At 41.3% G+C, this 19,630-nt stretch overlaps 1 protein-coding gene across 3 annotated transcripts in view; it reads left to right on the forward strand.

Annotated features, from left to right (window-relative positions):
* Positions 1-19,630, forward strand: part of GOLGA4 (golgin A4) — a 67,296-nt gene that overhangs the window by 17,967 nt on the left and 29,699 nt on the right. For 2 of the 3 annotated variants that reach the window (XM_066627205.1, XM_066627207.1), the window contains 10 exons: positions 677-724; positions 1,878-1,934; positions 4,894-4,992; positions 5,816-5,872; positions 6,122-6,260; positions 8,098-8,285; positions 9,021-9,104; positions 11,468-11,615; positions 16,772-16,950; positions 19,449-19,604. In XM_066627205.1, the coding sequence (XP_066483302.1) occupies positions 677-724; positions 1,878-1,934; positions 4,894-4,992; positions 5,816-5,872; positions 6,122-6,260; positions 8,098-8,285; positions 9,021-9,104; positions 11,468-11,615; positions 16,772-16,950; positions 19,449-19,604 (1,155 nt within the window). The remainder of the gene's footprint in view (positions 1-676; positions 725-1,877; positions 1,935-4,893; positions 4,993-5,815; positions 5,873-6,121; positions 6,261-8,097; positions 8,286-9,020; positions 9,105-11,467; positions 11,616-16,771; positions 16,951-19,448; positions 19,605-19,630) is intronic. The other variant, XM_066627206.1, reaches the window with a different exon arrangement.

The following is a 19,630-nucleotide window of genomic DNA, read 5'->3' on the forward strand; positions in this document are numbered from 1 at the left end:
GGTCACTCAGGCAGAGTGTCCCCTTGCAGTTGTGGCCAGGAGCAGGCACAGTTGGACTCTCAAACATCCAGTTTGTAGTTTGTTGCTCCACTCAAAAGATATCTCTGATTCTGTTGACCCTTACCTCTATTTCCAGACTTGTAGGCATGAAGGCACCCCCAGGTGTTCTGGCATCCATCCTGGTTGATACCTTCAGTCTGTTGGCTTCACACCTTAGTGCTTCTGTCAGATAAGCACCCAGCTGCCTCAACTCCTCTCTTGCCAAAAGGGAGTAACCTGAAGATAATTCATGTCAGGGCTACTATAATTTCTGTCTTATTTCAGCTGAAGGATATCAATACAGCCTTTCCCAGATCCACTTCAAAATCTCTCTTACCCTCTATCTTTCTTCCATCTCTGTACCTGGATAGGAATTCCCACATCAAAGCTAACCGCTTCAGGGAAAAAGCACCCCTTGCCTAATGCCTAGATGTTAAAACATATTTCATCCCTCAACAAAGAATACTGCAAAGGGAAAAATGCACCTTCGTGACAAATGGATTTAGAGGGTAGTGGGAAGATTTTCCTAGTTGAGAGATAATTTACCTAATGAGTTGACTATAGCAGGTTAGATTTCATAGTAGTCAGTTTGGATAAATGTATAAATTGCCAATTAAGATTGCTGTATGCTTTTCAGCTGGTCACTACCTATCAAGCTGTGCAAAGAGAAAAGAAAAAGTTACAGGTAAGGAATAAGAAAAATGCTTTTAAGTCTTTAAATAAATACTTCAATATTTGAAATGCTTACCTAGCAGCACAATCTTATGCATAATTATTGAGAAGTAAGACCTAGTGGGGCTTGTTTCCTAGTCTGTGTGATGTGGTACCTTGCAGTGCTGCTTTGCACAGGAGAAAAAATTAAGAGTGTTCCCTTAATTGTGATCAATATTTAATAAACATCTAGGTGTTTTTAGGGGTTGATCCACAAATGTGATCTGTTTCCTTGATATTTCCCTCTCTCCATATAATAGGCAAGTCCCAGCAAATATGAAGTATACCTTGAAGCTATGTGCCATGCAGGCCAGCTGTTCAATTTTATGCCAAAGCTGATCTCTTCTTGGCCTGGAATGTTTTGCCATTAGCCCATGCATTCATAAGGCCTCCTGTCCAGGGGAAGTGTGCTGGCAGCAACTGAAGGACTGAGGAAATCAAAGAAATGTAAAATTATGCTTGTGTGCATAATGAACAATACTACCTGTAAAATGGGGCAGTCTATAGGCTAACAGACTTCACAAGTTAGAAATTCATCTGATGTAAGCAGGGGAGAAATGTTGGAAGGACCTAGAAACATGACTCCTTAAGCCAGCACTGCCTGAAGTTTGTTGGTCTGCTATGCACTACTGTGCTGTAGAGGCAGGATGCGGCTCCCTGAAGTGACTGGCTATGGCATCATTGCCAATTATTTCTGGGTTCACAGGCATTTGTGAGGCCTGCAAATGAAGGTCAGAGGCTCAAGGCGGGTGGGCAAACACCATATGCAGGAACTCTTCCCTCTACACTGAGCCTCATACCACTGTTTGCAGGCATATTGTGTGGTATTGCTGCCAGCCAGCAGGCAGCCTGTGACATCCCAGGGCATCACCACGCAGTTTGGGAACCACTGCCTTAAACTTAAAAAGCAAATACGACATTTCTAGCACAACTGTTCTGCCCATGAGTGCCCCATTCTCATTTTGCATCTTGATGGTTCAGGTTGATTGTGTGAAAGAGAGCTTTTCCAGTAGTCTTTATAAATACATGTTTGCTTGGCTCCTTAACTCAGGGGATTAATAAACAGCAGAAGCGTTGGTTCTGTGTGTTGAATCTTTTGGCAGCAGGCTCTCTTTTATTTGTTTCAGGGTATTTTGAGCCAAAGCCAAGATAAAGCACTTCGAAGAATTGGAGAACTGCGGGAGGTAACTCTTCACTGCATTTGTATGTGTAATCTTCAAATAAAACTGAGAATGTATGCTTTGTTCTTGCATACAGTGGTGATTTCCAGTAATAAATGAATGCAAGAATATTGCTATGGCAGACACGAACTTTCTCCATCTTGAGAGCAAGCTCTCGTTCTTTGCGATTTGACCAGTATGTAGTGGTGCATGGTAATTATACTTGTGTCTTTGCTCTTGTTTTCTGTTAGCTCTTCTTACATCCCAGCTGCACTGCTGGCCTTTAATGCAAAAACTATCTCCCAGCTCTTATATGAAATTCCAGTTTGGTTATTGGCCCTTGATTGCATAATTGAAAGAGTGCAAGCGATGTTTTTACGTAAGATCCTAGGGGTGCCATGCTGTGTAGCCTATGCAACTCTTAGTTTGGAAGCAGGACAGCACAGATTGGAAACCCTGGCATGGCTTAGGACTTTTAGATATTGGCTTAGAGTGTATCACCATTCAGATCAAGCTTGCCTGATACGGGGTCTCTTACCCAATTCCCCACTTTTCCCAGGCTTAACTCTATTAAGTAAAAAAATCTGCTCTACGGGACTCTCCTTAGACTTGTTAGGCACATTACCCTCAGCACAGGCCTGTAGAGCCTTGAAACAAAGGCTCCTTGACATCGAGCAGCAGGACCTTTATAGCGATGCCTTCAAAATCTGCTCTCCATTACACCTTCATCTTTCTATTCTACCTGGAAGGAGGCCGGTGTATTTTGACTTCTTGGAATACCCCCAAGAACGAAGGGTGTTTACCTTAGCAAGATGGAATGACATTCCATCTGAGCAGCTATTTGGAAGATTATAGAGCAGGGCTGTCAAACTCATTTCACACCGAGGGCCGAATAGCATTCATGATGCCTGCTGAGGGCCAGAAGTGATGCCATTGGGGAGAAAGTGATGTCGTTAAATAGGTCATAGCCAAAAATAAGCACATTTTCTCACTTAGAAACTCATTAGCTGCAAACGACAAGAGAAAATATGCAAATCTTGATCATATTTCAAGATAAGGGAGAGCCCAATTTTCACGTGGGTTGCCCTTTCAGCAGTAACTGCTCAGCAGCTGAGAGCCTGAGGGCCGGATAAAACGCTTCCGCAGGCTGCATCAGGCCCCTGGGCCTAATGTTTGACACCCCTGTTATAGAGGTATTCCAGCTGCAGGTAGAATTTGCCCATGCAGACTGGGTAATATAGAAACACTCTATCATATATTATTATATTGCCCTATATATCAGGATCTTCATATAAGTTACTTATCCCCAATCTTGGCCACTCTCTGGGGTCAGAATGACCAGAATAATATTATATATATACTTAGTGAGGTAAATGAAGAGTTTTCTGGGGTGGTGGCCAAATATATAAATATGATAATTAAGAGACGTATTTCTATGATGGTCACAAATGATTGATACATGGCAGCGAGGCCTGGTTGGTCATGGTTGGAGGTGAACTGTCTGATTCATGTATCCCTCCATCCAGTCTTTTGTTTTATACTGCTTGGATTTTAAATATGCCAATAAAGGTTTCTTGTATCTTGTATCCATCCTGTGTTAGCTCTCCTGCCTGTGTTACAGCTTCTTGTTCCTGCAGTCTTGTTCCCTCCTGCCCCCTTGTCTTGTTACTCAGTTGTAGTACACCTCAAGGTGCAACCCGCCAACCGGAACTACATAGATTGGTGGTTGTTATGTTTAAGGAATGGATGATGATGTTTAACAGTATTTATATACAGGTGCAGCCTATTTATCCATGAATTTTTTATCTGCGGATTTGTCTCAAAGCAAATGGGGTGGGGGTACTGAAAGTCACACACAGCTTTGCCTCCTGCGCCCTGCGCTGGTGTCTCCTTCTGTTTCCAGGCAGTCCAAAACACTGCAAAAAGGCTGTGCCTCAACCAGGCAGGGAAATAGCCCTGGAGCCCTGGAAGAGGTTCCCCTTGCAAAGGAACAGTAACATTCCTGGAGCCCCTGAGCCAGCAAAGAGGCTGAAGAGGGGAGCGGAAAACCCTGTGTAACCAGAACACATGCAGCAAGGTGGAGCGCTCTCTCTCTCACACTCACTCACTCCACATGCACGCAGAGGCAGGCGTGGTAGCAACAGAGGAGGTTGCTTTAAAAAATCCAGGGAGTGTTTGCCAAATTCTCCCCATGGTGCAGGCAATCACCGACACAAGCCAACCCAACCCCCCCATGGTACAGGCTATCATGGACACAAGCAAGCTTTCCCACCAAGCAAAGCATGAGATATAGCTTACAATCTTCTCTGCACTTTCCTGGGAGTAAGCCCCACTGACTGGAATGGGGCTTACTTCTGAGTAGAAACGCATAGGGCTGGACTCTTTAAAGTTCAGCTTTCACTCCAACTGTGAAAGAAGCTGGGCAGCTGGCAACGGGGAGGGCTGAGTACAGAGCGGAGGTGAGGGGATTGGTAACAGCTGCCTTAGTTTCCTTCCATCCGGAATTGTCGGGCTGCAGCTCTATGCAACTCTATGCAATTTGGCACAACACATTTTTTGTTAATCGTGCTGAGTCATGGAACGGAACTAACGCAGATAAATAGGCTCCACCTGTACAGCTTGTCAACAAAAAGTTCACAAAGTGGTTTACAGAGAAAATCTGCTGGCTCCCTGTCCCAAAAGGGCTCACAATCTAAAAAAAATCAAATGAACACCAGCAGATAACCACTAGAAAAGACACTGTTGGGATTAGGTGGGCCAGTAACTCTCCCCCTGCTAAATAAAAGAGGAGCACCCACTAGAAAAATTACCTTTTACCCAGTGAGCAGGGTTATTGCAGACTTAGCTCCAGTCTGCTTCTACAACAGTATATTACTACAGAAAAAAGTGATTGGTAACTTTGTCGACAGAATGGAAAACTGAAAAAAATCCTTACAATTTTCACTTGGAAATATTTGCGAACTTTTGTGTTTTTTGCTTTTAGGAACTCCAGATGGATCAACAGGCCAAGAAACATCTTCAGGAAGAGTTTGATGCAGCATTAGAAGAAAAGGACCAACTCATCAGTGTCCTGCAGACTCAGGTATCTAGAGAAATGCTTGCAAACAAACCATTAGTATTGATCTTTGTTTAAATATTGCACTAGTTTTGCAGAAAGAGTGTATAGTTCTTTTATTATTAGCTTTATGTTAGTTTGTTTTAAAACAATTGCCCTTGGTTTTGTTTCATTACTGTAATGTGTAATATTACTTATAACCCAGTCCTGTTCCTCACCACTGTATGTGATGCAGTCATGGTGATATAATATACACTGCATCCAGTGGTGGGAGGGCATTTTTACATATCTCTGGGTAGGCCTTTGTCTGCCTATGAGTCTCCTTGAACCTATGCCACCTATGTAGCTGGCATAAGTTCAAGGAGAAGAAGGGTGTGGAGTGGGCTGGGAAAGAGGAGATATGACCATGGTGTAAGTTGCTGCCGCCAGGATCCACCTCCTTCTTGCCTCCTCCCTCCCCACCCACAACATGCCCCCTCAGCCTACTCATCTCAGTTGGTGTGGCCTGAGGCTTGCGGCAGTGGGTATGTAGAGCTGCTAATGCTCTGTGTCTGCTCCAAATTACCCAGCAGCAGCATAAATGTTCATATCTTTGCTGGGTCTTCTACAACAGCGTATTGCAAGATCCACTGTCATAAAACACCCATAGGATCGGGCCATTAGTATGTCAAACTGCATACTAAATGCTTCCAAATAGCGCCTTTAGAGCATGCACAGTCATGCTCATGTGTACTGTAGTTTCTTGAAATTTCATTTCATTGCATTATATTCAGCCACCTCTAGTGGATGAATGTGGTTTTGCCACATGAAGATAGGAAAACTGATTTTTATGCACTTTGTTTCTATTTAGAGACATTTAAACTGGGTCCCAGGATGGGTGGGTTCCGGAAAGGCATCCCACATGGATGTGAGGTTCAACCTGTGTGTTAAAATAACAGATGTGATACACTTTGCATGCTCACAAAGTGCTATACATAGAGGTTTTTGTTTCTGATGAGTAAGATAGGATTACATTTTAAATCTTAACACCGTTTTCAAACACTTCTAGCTATACAGATGCTAAGTATTATTTCTGAAAGACAAGCATGACAAAAAAAATCTGTGTCACAGTAGCAAATTAAGTATTGTTTGTTGTACAAAACTAATGTCTATGCAGGTATCATTATTGAAGCAACGGATGCAGAATGGGCAAATAAGTCTTGACTTACCTGAATCAAGTGTTCAGACTCAAGCACAAGTTCCGAGTCCAACAAAAGATACAGATACAGAGAATGCCCTACAATCAGAGAGTCCTAGTAGGTTTATGATTTTTTTTTACAAAGGCTCTACAAATATGTAAAGGAAAAAGAGGTTTATGTTTTCATCATTTGTGCTTTGTTCTTTACGTTAGTCATTTCTTGCCTGGTTTTTCCATTTCCTTTTTTATAATGTCATTGACCCAGAACAAGTGAAGCTGGTTATATTTTTGTAATCAAGAATATTTTTTAGTGCAAATGGTCTTGACTCAGACAGCCCAAAAAGTTGGGAAAATTTTTTTGCATCTAATGAAGTGAGAAAGTTGATTATTTTATTAACCATTTTCAGATTTAAATAGTATAAGCTGCATTTAGGTAGCATATTTATAAATTTATTTGAGAACTTTTAAAGTATATACAGGGGATTTTATTTCTGCAAGTTGTGGTATTGTGATACTATCAGAGAGGTGCACTTTTTGATTCATGAAAGTGCATGAACCACATTGTGCTTGGCAATCACTTTTCTTGCTTCATTTTCTAATTAAGTGTTCCAAATTACACATATTAATGTACCCCAATATTTCTTTCTCAATATAGGAAATGTCTCAGTAATCCAAAGAAGGATTTCCATACCTGCCCTTTAAATTAAAAAAAAAGTTAACTATGACTAATAGCATTTTTATTGCATGTACCTTTACTAATTAGTGAGTCTAGAATTGAGTGTTATAGAATCTAGAATTCTTTCTGTGCTCAAAAGGAAATCCTTGACTTATTCTTTGTATTTTGGCAAATTTTAATTATATTTTAAAAGACACAGTTAGAAAATATTACTTGCATTTGGAACTTTATAAAGTGTAACTGATAATGAGAGTAAACAGAAATTAGAGATCTAAGGAAATAATTATAAGATAGTAATTTTTAAAAATAAGCATGGTAATATTGATAGTCATAGAATGTAATTTTGGTTAAAACTAAATGGATTTTTGTAATTTTGATTTAAACTAAAACTGTGAATGAATTTGGGCACACTATGTAGTATTATTTACACTAACATTTTTATCCAAGCCTTCTATTTGATGTAGGAATCTTTGGTATTGAAATATAAAACTGCTGTGTTGTATAGGAGAATTAAGGCCTGGTTCATAAATTTGAAACACTGCATGCCAGTGATCTCTGCGCCACCATCTGATTCCCACTGACTTGAAACTCTGGTGGCAGCGATTCCACTTCCATTGGTAATCATTTGAGCCGTAAGTTGAGACTAGGGTGCCTGAAGGACTGGCTCATCCTATACCCTGGAGTCTACATCTTCCTATACCCTGGAGTCTACATCTTAAGTCTTGGTTTGGTTCCCCTCCCATCAGAGGCAGGATTAGACTGGCATGTGAGATGTATTGGCAACCTTCAGTCTCGAAAGACTATGGTAAGTCTCGAAAGACTATGTGAGATGTACTAAAGCCAAAAAGGCCCTGCCTTTCTGAGGGAAGTGTGCCAAGCTCAATCACCACTGGTCTTGTAGAGAACAATGAAAACCTGGTTGTTCATGAAGGCCCTTGGAGCCAATGGCATTACTTATGCTGCTGCTAGATAGTTTTTATGAGATCATTTTTTCTTGTGACAGGTTTCTTTTTTGCTGCTGTTTCTGTTTTATAATGGCTTCTAAACTGTCTTGGGGTCTGCAGGATAAAAAAATATTGTAAATTAATAAGTTGCTAAATAGAAGAGCAGTTGTAGTTGTACATATGGCAGAGATCATGTGTGTAGCCCCCACGCAGAGGGAGCAGTTCACATAGTTCAGAGAGAGGTTTACATAGAGAAAGCAGTTCACATAGTCAACTCCTCCATGCAGTTTTCCTATACTTATTGAGGTAAACCCAGTTTTTACCATTTTTTGTAGATGGTGATGGAAATTCGGCTAAAATGCTACAAGCTCTTACTCAGCGAGTCAAACGACAAGAAAACATGCTCCATCGATGTAAAGAAGCAATTCAATCACACAAAGAACGCTCTGCACAGCTAACCCATGAAAAAGAAGCTTTGCAAGAACAACTAGATGAGAGACTTCAGGAGCTAGAGAAAATGAAGGTATTAAAAGAAACTTATCTTTCTGAATGAGTTTGTGGAAAGCACATTGCTTTGCATAAACTGAGACAGCAAATTATTCTGGAGGCAATGTTACCAGACATTCTTGGGGATCTGTATACATAAACACACATAGGATCAAACACATGTGTAAGGACCTTAGCAATTGGCTCATGATGTACCACATTGGAAATTGGCATTAGACAAGAATGAGAGAAAGGTACAAGTATATTAATTATTCATTGAGGAATAAATATACAATAAAAGCAAGGGAAATCAAAAATTAATTGACCTTTACTAAATTAATAGACTATTTTTAAACCACAGCAGTGACCTAAGAAAAGCTAGAGAAGGCATTGGAAAGAGGAAGGGGGGTTCAGAGGGTGAAGAAAGTTAGCTTTTTATATAGAACAGTATGTTTACCCATAGGGACTAAGGCAGTGTTTCTCAAACCACGGGTCGGGACCCACTAGGTGGGTCACGAACCAATTTCATGTGGGTCCCCATTCATTTCAATATTTTACTTTAATATATTAGACTTGATGGAATGTGATTGCATTTAAGGAAAAGCACATCTATACTTTTAACAGGATACTATGTATATGTTTTTTAAAATGTTAGGAAATGGCACTTTTATTGTGCAAGTGATGGATTGTTGACCTGGTCTGGAGTGTGTTGTATCCCTTTTAAGGGAGAAGGTCTATAGGTTGGGGAAGTTCATTTTGTTCTATCTCTTAGCATCTTCAAATGACTGAGAAGACCAAACTGATTACCCAACTTCGTGATGCCAAGAATATGATAGAACAGCTAGAGCAAGATAAAGTAAGTATTTGAGAAGTTTATATCCTGCCTTTCCCATGCCAAAGCAAATGCCCAAGGTGGCTTATGAAGCTCCATAACAAAAGTACAAGTAACACGTTGGGTAAAAAGAAAAATATCAAACAAAGCATTAAAGAAATTAGATTTAACAATAAAACAGTGAAACATAAAAAACAAGACAAAGCAAACCTAAAGGCACAATCCTAACCAACTTTTCAGCACTGACATAGCTGTGCACTGCATCCTGCAGTGGGGAGGAGGTCCAGGAGGCCTCCTCAAGGTAAGGGCATGTTTGTTACCTTACTGCATTGTGCCTAGGTCAGTACTGGAATATTGGTTAGGCTTGCGCCTAACACGTAGTGTTGAGTCACTGGGGGAGCAAATTAGTCTAGGAAGTCAGTCAAGCCACTGTAGTATATCAGAGGTGCAAAAGGCAAATACTCAGCAACCAAATGCCAGACAAAACAGGTATGTTTTGAGCTCTTGCTGGAAAGTCATGAGGGACGGAGCAGTTCTCAGTTCCCCTGGAAGGGAATTCCATATTTGTGGCGCCACAACAGAGGAGGCTTGCTCTCGAACCGACACCCCTCTCATTTGGGACAGAGGTGGAATTTGCAGAAGAGCCCCCTCAGATGACATACGAGGGCAGATTGGAATGTAGTACAGTGCTTACCTAAATTGCAAGCGTTTCGTATTGGTGCAGTCCTGCAAATAAATGGCTAATGTGTGACTTGTAAATTTAATACACATTTTTTGGTTATGCTGAGCAATGTTCATAAATACTTTGTTTTCAAACACGGATAAAGATAGTGAAGCTTAATTTTGTTATAGCTATATCAAAAATGGCTATTTCATAGGACAAATTATATTTTGATGTGTGTGATGGAAGGTAGATATGTTGGCTAGCTTTATTACTGTATTACAACAATCGCATATGTCTTGTACCTCCAACACACAGTGTAGAAATGTGCATTCACTATGAAATAATCAGAAAATTATTTATAAAAATTTAGAAAGCTGCATAATTTTGCTAACTGTCGTAAGTGTCTGAGGTCTCCCAGTCCTACCTGCCTGTGGGCTAGCTCAGTCACTTTGGCTGGTAGCCAGGGCTCCCTGCAGCCTGAGAATAATGGGTGAGTTTGCTCACCAGCCCAAGTGGTGTGCAGCATGCTGGGATGAGCATCTCAGGGTAGCGCTGTTGCTATCCCCAGTTGCATTTGGGCTGCAGCTGATACCTGGCAAGTCACGATCAGGCTGCCCTTGCCTGGCCACTGCATTTGTGGCAGGCCACAGCACCACAGCATGGGGGATGTTCCCCTGAATTAGTAAGGGCTGGGGTGAGGGCAGGGGAGAGAGAGGGAGAGGGAGTCAAGGATTGAGAGGGAGCACTATTTGGGCAGAGATCAGAGGAAAGAAAAGGAGGGATCACTGAGAGGCTATCCTTATTTAAACACCTGCATGGCCAATGAGTTGAGATCAGTCTGGCCAGATGCTGATCATGAAAGGCAGTAGCCGGTGACCCGCCTTAGAGTCCCAGCTATGGAGGCGGTTGCAAGGTGACGAAACCCTCACCCTAGCTGGATATGAGGCCTGTGGGGATAGCCTTCCTCCAGCCTCATGACTCCAGAGTAACCCAGCTTCCAAGCCCCTATCCTCAGCTATCGTGCCCTGGGTCCTGCAGCACTAACACATAGTTTCTGAATTGTTATGTATATGGAACTGTGTATGTGAGGACTGTGGGTGGAACTAAAGGTATGCCCTTGCAGGACATGTGCAGATTGTAATCACAGAGCCTTCTAGCGCTGTACCAGAAACTTCCTAGAAGTTAGGTGGTATGTGTCTAATTATCGCTAGTATTTTCTTTTCCAGAATTCCTTTGCATGTCTTTCTAATGCAGTGAAGGGGCAGTTATCTAAATCAGAGTGTCTCAATGTTTGTCCTCTACCAAACCACTTCACATGGTGCACCTGTTCGAAGTATCACTGGAAGTAACTGGCAATGACATCTTTGCTGGTTATTTCTGGGTTGGGAGGCCAGATGCAATGCAACCAACACCAGTAAGAGGCTCAGGGTGGACGGGAGGGCTTTTTCAAGCACGAAAAAGCATGCTTTGGAGCTCTGCCTGCCGAGCTGAGCCTCCTACCACTGTTTGTTGCATCATGCTTCTGGTCTCACTGCTGGGCAGCAGGAGTCCAGGGATCCCATAGGTACCACCAGGCACCACCTCAGGTACCATTTGTTGTACCCCTACCACTGGTTGAGAAACACTGATCTAAATTGCATAACACTGATTGTGTCCCCTTGAGTGGATACATTTATATACTTACGTGATGTGCTTTTGCTGCCTGTAATTGCCTATTTTATAGGGCATGGTAATAGCAGAAACAAAACGACAGATGCACGAAACATTGGAAATGAAGGAAGAAGAAATTGTCCAGTTGCGTGCTCATATCAAGCAGGTTGTTATGCAGAGTGAAGTGTTAAAGGAACAGAAAGAAAAGTCTGAAAAAGCTGGTAAGAAATTCTGATGATTGGGTTGTTCGTTTTTTGTTTTTTTTTTGGTGCCTTGTTTGAGCAGGACTTTTCTTTTGGCATCGTTTGCACTGTGTTACTAGCATAATTCCATTAGCTTTGTTTGCCCAAAATATTAACTTTAACATCATTGTTTGGTTGGAGTGTCTTGTGGTTGTCAGTTAATTCTATTAAAGTCAGATCCTTGTTCTCAGTTGAAACGTACAGCTCCAACTCCCCCCCTGCCCCCTCCCTGGTTCCAGTTGCTGGTGTAGAATTAAAAACAGAACTAAGATATGTTCTAAGATATGATAGATTGGCAAATGAAACTACATTGATTTATTAGTGATAAAGTCATACACTGTGACTTTAGTGTATTAGTGATAAAGTCATACACTGTGAGGAAGGGGCGCTCTGTTATTGCTGACTTAGATGGAAACATAATGGACCACTTTAAAAGCATGTTTTAAGTCTCTGGTTTACTAAGAAACTCTGGCTTGTTAACCATAATTAAGATTCATAGGGACAGAGACATTCCTCTAAAAAGGAGGGAATGTGTGTCCACAACTTCAATTTGCAAGCTATAATTTGTAAGAAGTCCTTGCAACAAGTTTCAAAATATATGTGTAATGCAATATGAAATATGCTTCAGATTCTGGACTTTGAAATTGAATGAAATAAAACTGCTAACAGTTTATTTGCAACTTTTTGTTCTGTGACTGAGTGCATTGTATTAAAATTTCACAAAACATCTTATTTTTGTGCATCCACACATGCCAATAAGTGAATCATGGTGCCTTTCCCAAGCCTTGTATGAACAGGATTGGGGTAAGGGATCTCTTACTTACATCACTCAACTGCTGCTTGCAGTAAGCTTTAGAAAGTAAATTCTGTGCTTCTCAGGCAATATCAAAAGTGGGTGCCGTAGGTTCAGTGCAATTAAACTTCTTAATGACTTGAAATATGACTTGAAATGACTTGAAATATTTGGCTCTTTGTTTTTTAAGTCATTGTCTGGTAATGCCTTTTACATTAATTTCTCAAAACATTGATATTATGTCAGTACTTAGTGTTCTTATTGTTTTCATTTCAAAACATTGGGAGGGTTTACCAGTCTTTTCTGTGTAAAAGAGCTATGTCAACAGATTCTTGTACCCCCACCCTTTGTGTGAAGGTTGCATTTGCTACAATAGCAAATATGTTCTTTAATTATGTACGATGACACTATTTTCTTTATTCAGAGCATTAAAACAATTCATGACCGATGTAGGCTTCTTTGATGGTAGTTAACAGCTTTTTGTTACATTTCTGCACTCACCTGTCTTGCATACTTGTTGAATAAATTGATATTTCCCAGCTTGTTTAACTTGGCTTCATGTGTATTTCTTCAACTTTCACCACTAGAAGGTGCCATAGTTGAAGACCTCAGTTAAGGCAGCATGGGAGACTTGAAAGAGGTAAAGATGGCTTTTATTGTACCATCTATCTTGCTATCTAGAGCAAGCTTTTGAATTAAACATAAGTATTTCATATCTGACCAAAAGCAAGGAGATGAATTTTGACTGGCATTTCAAGAATTTTTTAAAAACACTTTTAAAAAGTGGCAGTAAATTAGTCATATCTATTTTCCTTTTTCGTTCCAGGGGACAGAGAATACACTGTTGAAACTTTGCAGAATACTGTCCTGTATCTTGTATCTATTCAGGGCACACTTAAATCAATTTTTTTTTCATTTTCTTGGCATAATGTCAGTGGGATTGTTCTGCAGCTCAATGATAACTTGTGGTACCACTGAATGAGACCAATTTTTTTTAAAATTGGGTTAATAACTTCCCTGACTACCTTGTTTTTCAGAGCAAGGTGACATGTAGACTTTCATCGATAAAAGCAGAACTGAATTTAAAGTTTCACTGAAATAATCACTGCCTGACAGAGTTCCTGTGTGTTCAGCTTGTGTTCGAAAGCTTGACAGATTGCTTTAAAATATAGTTGGACTAGTAAACTGTACCACCCTTCTAGATTTTATTATTCTATGGATAGTCCATCTGATATAAAACCTCAACATGGAATTTTGGTAACTTAGGTGTAAACTTGCAAGTTCAGGTGAAACTCAACCATATGTCTCCTTCTGTTTCCTGATCACAAACTTAAAAATAAGCAAGGATAGGCTCAGGCCTAGTCCAGAAGTGCAAAAACCACATGAAATGGGCATCTCCCAAGGGATAATTGCATGTTAGGATACAAAATCCACATGAGTTTCCTTATCTGTGAGACATCATGAGTTAGTTTGCCGTGGAATATCCAAATACCTTTTCCCCACTTTTTTACTTCTTTATCTGATGAAGTTGGAGTGGGATTTTGAATGAATGGTTTCAAAATTCCTGTGGTTTTTGATATTCTTGAGTTTGGTGGATGAGGCAGTCCTAGAATGTGTTTCTAGGGAACCCTTCTTTGCCACAGCTCCTTCCTCCTCATTCCTGTCCTTAAAGGGCAGCCATCTCCCCCCCTTGCTCTTATCAGCGTTTTGATCCTTTTTTTGCTGAACAGAGAAGGCACAATCTGTTTGTATTCCCCTTTGCGTGCCTACTTAGAAGCAAGTACCATTGTGATCAGTTGGGCTTACTCCAAGGAAAGTGTGTTTACAGGATTGCAGCCCATGTTAAGGGAAAAGAGGCTCTCAATTTTTCTTGCAAACTATCACTTCTCATTCGCATTGATCTTCTTGCTGAAAGTGCCTACATTAAACACTCAGCTTTGTTCCTTTGAACTGAACACTGTATATTTTTTTCTTTCCCCTGCTCTGTTCCTTTCATATAGACCATCTTGCAAAACATGGCTAAAGACATTGGGATGTGTATATTCACTGTTCTTACTCTCACTTAGATCTTTCTTCCAACAGATCCACCCTGAGCTCTTTGAAATGCCTTGAATTTGAGTGGTGTGTGCGTACCCAAGTAGGGGGCTTACTTTCTTCCAGCAATTTGTTTTTATTTCCCTCCACTCCATTCATAGAGGAATCCTCTTTCCAAATACCAGGCGGGATGTTATATGTGTGTGTTTTGGTTCTGCTCTTGGGGATTCAGTCAAGAGCAGCAGCCTGTGGGTTGAGGTGGGAATTGTCAGAGGCGCTAGCCTCCTTGGCTGCATATGCACAAAAAGGTAAACTTCTAGTTCCTTCCACAGAAGAAAAAAGGGCAGAAAGAAAGAAGTGGAGGTATGTGGGTTGGGGAGAGAGAGAGAGAGAAGCTCTTCTGACAAAATCTTATCCATACCTGCTCAGAAACAAGTACCATTGTGTTCAGTGGGGCTTACTCCCAGGAAAGTGTGTATAGGATGGCAGCACAGATAGAGTGAGGAGAAAGTGATGGAATCTCTCCCCCTCTCCCGTTTTCCATTTACTCTTAGCTGTTTCACCTGGCCCTTTTTTTGACTGCTTCCAAGAGACCCACCCTGATCTATTCTAAGCTCTGTGGAAGTATGCACACATTTCACTCAGAACAGCAGCCTGTGCAGCAGGTGTGCCAGAACCAAAAAGGAAACCTGTGTCATATATACAGACATGGGGTATCAATGATGGGAGATAGGAAGAGCTATGGCTCAGTGCAAAGGGGACTGCTGCAACCTTTTCTGAAAGGAATGGATGGAGGTTGCCGTACCTCTCCTCCCTGCCCAAGATTTCAACCAATTCACAGATTAAGACTGAGGCCTGGCACTTTTTTCTCTCATCAGGGAAAGGAGGATTTCTGACACAATCCTAAGCATTCCTACTCACACAGAAGCACAAGAAATAAGCAGTGTAAGAATCCTGCTGTCATTGGCAAAAGCAGCATGTTTACTGCCCTCAGAAGGACAAAGCCTTGGGGAAGTCCCACCTCTTTTGGCTGGCAAGTGCTGCTGGGATACATGCAGACACAGGCAGACTGCCAGTGAGGAATAGGCATGCAGGAGGAGAGATAAGCACAGCTTTTGCCATAAAGATAGGCCTGAGTTTTGTAAAAGCATGCTTATGGGTGGAAACTCACGGATTGTTTTCCCAGGAGATAGCTCACATTTAGTCTGGGCCTTAGTTCTTACAAACAGCAGACAAAGTGACAGCTATGTTCTTGTTTGTGTCTGTATTTTTTTTTTAAGTTGGCTTTTGTACAGTAGTCTGAAAAGATACAGTCAAAGATGAAGGTTACCTCTTCATCTATTTGTGAGAGCTAGGCCTTAGGCACCAGCTCTCACAAGCAGATGACGCTCTCACAAACAGCATTTGGTGTCATGCTTCATTAACGTAGGAAACATTCCTGTTTGCCCCAGAATAATGAGAAGCATTGTGCAGTCCATTCAATGGAGGTGCATCTTCCCGTTGTAGTATTATTATTATTAACAACCATATTTATATGCTGCTTTTCAACAAGAGTTCACAGAGAAAAATCAAATAACTAATGGCTCCCTGTCCCAAAAGGGAACATAATCTAAAAAAATTGTATCCCTACGAATGCTATTTTTTCTGTACTAAGAATTGTGGAAATTAATTAAGCATCTCCTACTTGAGTAAAGCCGTGTAGGGGTAAAAAAAATTCAGGATTGGTTTTATAATTTTAGTGTGTTCTGTGAAACAGAATGAATAATAGGTGAATCAGGACACCTGTTAGAATAACTGAATGAGCATAGTCATTAGTTTGCTGCTGACATATGCCCTTTGTATTAACCTTGAATAGAAATTTCAAGGATTATTCCCTGTGTTAGACTGCCTGAGATGCATAAAATTTTACTTTTAGAGAACAGAATGTGTTTCTGTGAAGTGCTGCTTTGTTGTGCTTTCATGCTTTCTCTTGCCATTTATCCTTCTGCCTGCCTTGCTTTCTTCCTGGTGTTTGTGTGCCTGCAATTATGACAATGCAGCTGCATGTTGCTAAATTTTTGCATTTGGATAGTCAATCCTAGTACTGTACAAACTGGAATTATTTCTGGTTACTCTGCCTGTGGGCTTAAATGTCTATTTCCTTTTTATTCACGACACATCCAAAACTGCATTGGTTTAAAAAAATCTGCATTGAATCATCTTAGCAATCTGTTAGCTATTCTTGCTCCTGTATAGCTGAGATTCGCCATCTGCCCTGAGCTTTTGCCATCTCATAGATGTAGCATCTTCTGTTTCACCTTTTCCATAGCATTTGAGGAGCTTGAGAAGGCTTTAAGTACGGCCCAACGAGCTGAAGAAGAACGCAAAAAACTGGAAGCAGATATGGATGAAAAGATCAAGGCAGTAGAGAAAGCAAATGAGGAAGATCGCGTGAACCTTCAGCAGGAGTTAACAAGAGTGAAACATGAGGTGGTTAATATTATGAAGGTAAAGATTGAGGCTAAACTGTTCAAATGGTTACAATCTGGTATGCGGTAAATGATAGTCCCTTCATGCTTATAATATTATTATAATATTATATAAATATATATAATATAATAATAATATATAATTAAATATATATTGTGTTGGCAACCTTCAGTCTCAAAAGACTATGGTATCGTGCTCTGAATGGTGGTTCTGGAACAGCGTCTAGTGTGGCTGAAAAGGCCGATTCAGGAGTGACAATCCCTTCCACACCGGGAGCAAGTGCAGTCTGTCCCTGGTCTGTCTCCCTGGCTATGGGCCTTCCTTCTTTGCCTCTTTGCCTCAGACTGTTGGCCAAGTGTCTCTTCAAACTGGGAAAGGCCATGCTGCACAGCCTGCCTCCAAGCGGGCCGCTCAGAGGCCAGGGTTTCCCACCTGTTGAGGTCCACTCCTAAGGCCTTCAGATCCCTCTTGCAAATGTCCTTGTATCGCAGCTGTGGTCTACCTGTAGGGTGCTTTCCTTGCACGAGTTCTCCATAGAGGAGATCCTTTGGGATCCGGCCATCATCCATTCTCACGACATGACCGAGCCAACGCAGGCGTCTCTGTTTCAGCAGTGAATACATGCTAGGGATTCCAGCTCGTTCCAGGACTGTGTTGTTAGGAACTTTGTCCTGCCAGGTGATGCCAAGGATGCATCGGAGGCAGTGCATGTGGAAAGCGTTCAGTTTCCTTTCCTGTTGTGAGCGAAGAGTCCATGACTCGCTGCAGTACAGAAGTGTACTCAGGACGCAAGCTCTGTAGACCTGAATCTTGGTATGTTCTGTCAGCTTCTTGTTGGACCAGACTCTCTTTGTGAGTCTGGAAAACGTGGTAGCTGCTTTACCGATGCGCTTGTTTAGCTCCGTATTGAGAGAAAGAGTGTCGGAGATCGTTGAGCCAAGGTACACAAAGTCATTATAATTGTATATTATAGACTCCAATAACACTTTTTTTGGTCATTTGTTCCAAGCTCTCAGAAGTTCAGGTTTCTGCCACAGAACTAAGGCATTTCTCTTTCTAAAAGGTGATTTAAAAGGTGCCTATTGTACTCTCTAGCAGCCATGGTTATCAGTTTACACACTGGTTATTCACTGTATCTTGGGCTTATGATTGCATAAGCATTGTTGCCATGTGTTTATTGAGGGAATGTTTTAGTTGAGAAGCCTTTGAATTAGCATCTCAGCTGTTCTTAACAGTGGACCCTAATGAGCGTAGTTTTTTAGAGAGGGAAATAGCTTCGTTGTATGACTTTGGTTATGGTGGTGTGACCTCCAAATTGAGGTCTTGGGGAACACATTATCCCCCCCTAAATACATTATTGGATTCACATTACAATATTTTCATTATATAATGGTGTCCCTGGTATGGACTACCATCATAAAGAGAGGTTCCACTGTATATGTGTATGCAGAATACTTGCCTTGTTTTCTTTTTAGTTCTAATACTTGGCTTAAACAAAAACTCTCATTAGCAAGGAAATGGGTGGGCTAGAATTTCTTGTGAGAAATTGTCCATATGTCATCATTGTGTCATGAAACTAAAAATACCGTTTTGTATATATGCCTATAGGGTTTGATGACAGCCAATCGATAAATGACCAAATCTAGATTTATTCTTGTGTGCAGATGTGAGTGATCAGAACATACAACAGCCAGTCTTATTGGGCATACCTGCTGGTGAAACTAGTGTTCTGCCAGTGGATACTGCCTTAGGACAGTCACAAAACCCTCTATGACTGTGTGCAAAGCAGTGCAGTGCTGGTACAGCGGTGGAGAGGTTAGAGTGGCCCCATGCATGGCAGTGGATCAGGGAAGGTCTGCTGACCCAGATAGATGATAGGGCCGGGGATGGGGAATCAGGTGCGAGAAGAGTGTAGGTTCAGTGGCAACAGCATCCACCGAATCCAAACCCCCCTTCCTGGATCTGATCCCACAAACTGGATCCATGTGAATTTCTGTGAGCGATTTCACTGGCACTTGTCTGAACTTGCTTGAGCTTGGAACTTCCGGAGCTTGGAAGCTTAGCTAACGTTTCCTTACACAGAAGAGACCTCCAGGTCTGCCCTACCCACAAGGATACAACGCCCACTCTGGCTTGGGTCATAACTTTCCAACACCTTACAATTACATGGGTAATTTTAAATTATAGAATTATTTATGGGTTTTTAGTCAAGCTTGTGTAGTTAATGAGTGTGTTAATGAGTGCTTCATTATCAAAAACAGACATCTGAACAAGAATAAAAAACAGCCAACATACTTGGTGCTGCTGTTAGCACCTGTTACTAATGCTAACAAGCAGGTGTGAAGAGGAAGCAGTTTGGAGGGCTGCAAATGGGCAGAACAAAAACAGATGAGATGAGTGCAGGGGAATTTGTGAAACACAGGTACCTGAAACTATGGAAACCAAGTCTGTGGATATGGTGGGGGGGGGGGGGGAGACTGTATCTAATTCTTTTTCTTAAATTTTTTTTAACACAGGAAAACTGCAAGCGTGAATACCTAGAGACTATAAAAGAGACAGCACAACAGGGATGTTTAGCTTTAGAAGAAGTAGAATTGCAGAAAACAGCAATTCAAGCAGACTGTGAGAAAAGACTTCAGGCCATGAAGCAAGAAGTAGAGACCTTCAGGACTGTAAGTAGAAGACTAGAAAATTTTTA

This window comes from Tiliqua scincoides, chromosome 5, assembly GCF_035046505.1.
Source record: "Tiliqua scincoides isolate rTilSci1 chromosome 5, rTilSci1.hap2, whole genome shotgun sequence".
Taxonomy (NCBI): Eukaryota; Metazoa; Chordata; class Lepidosauria; order Squamata; family Scincidae; genus Tiliqua; species Tiliqua scincoides.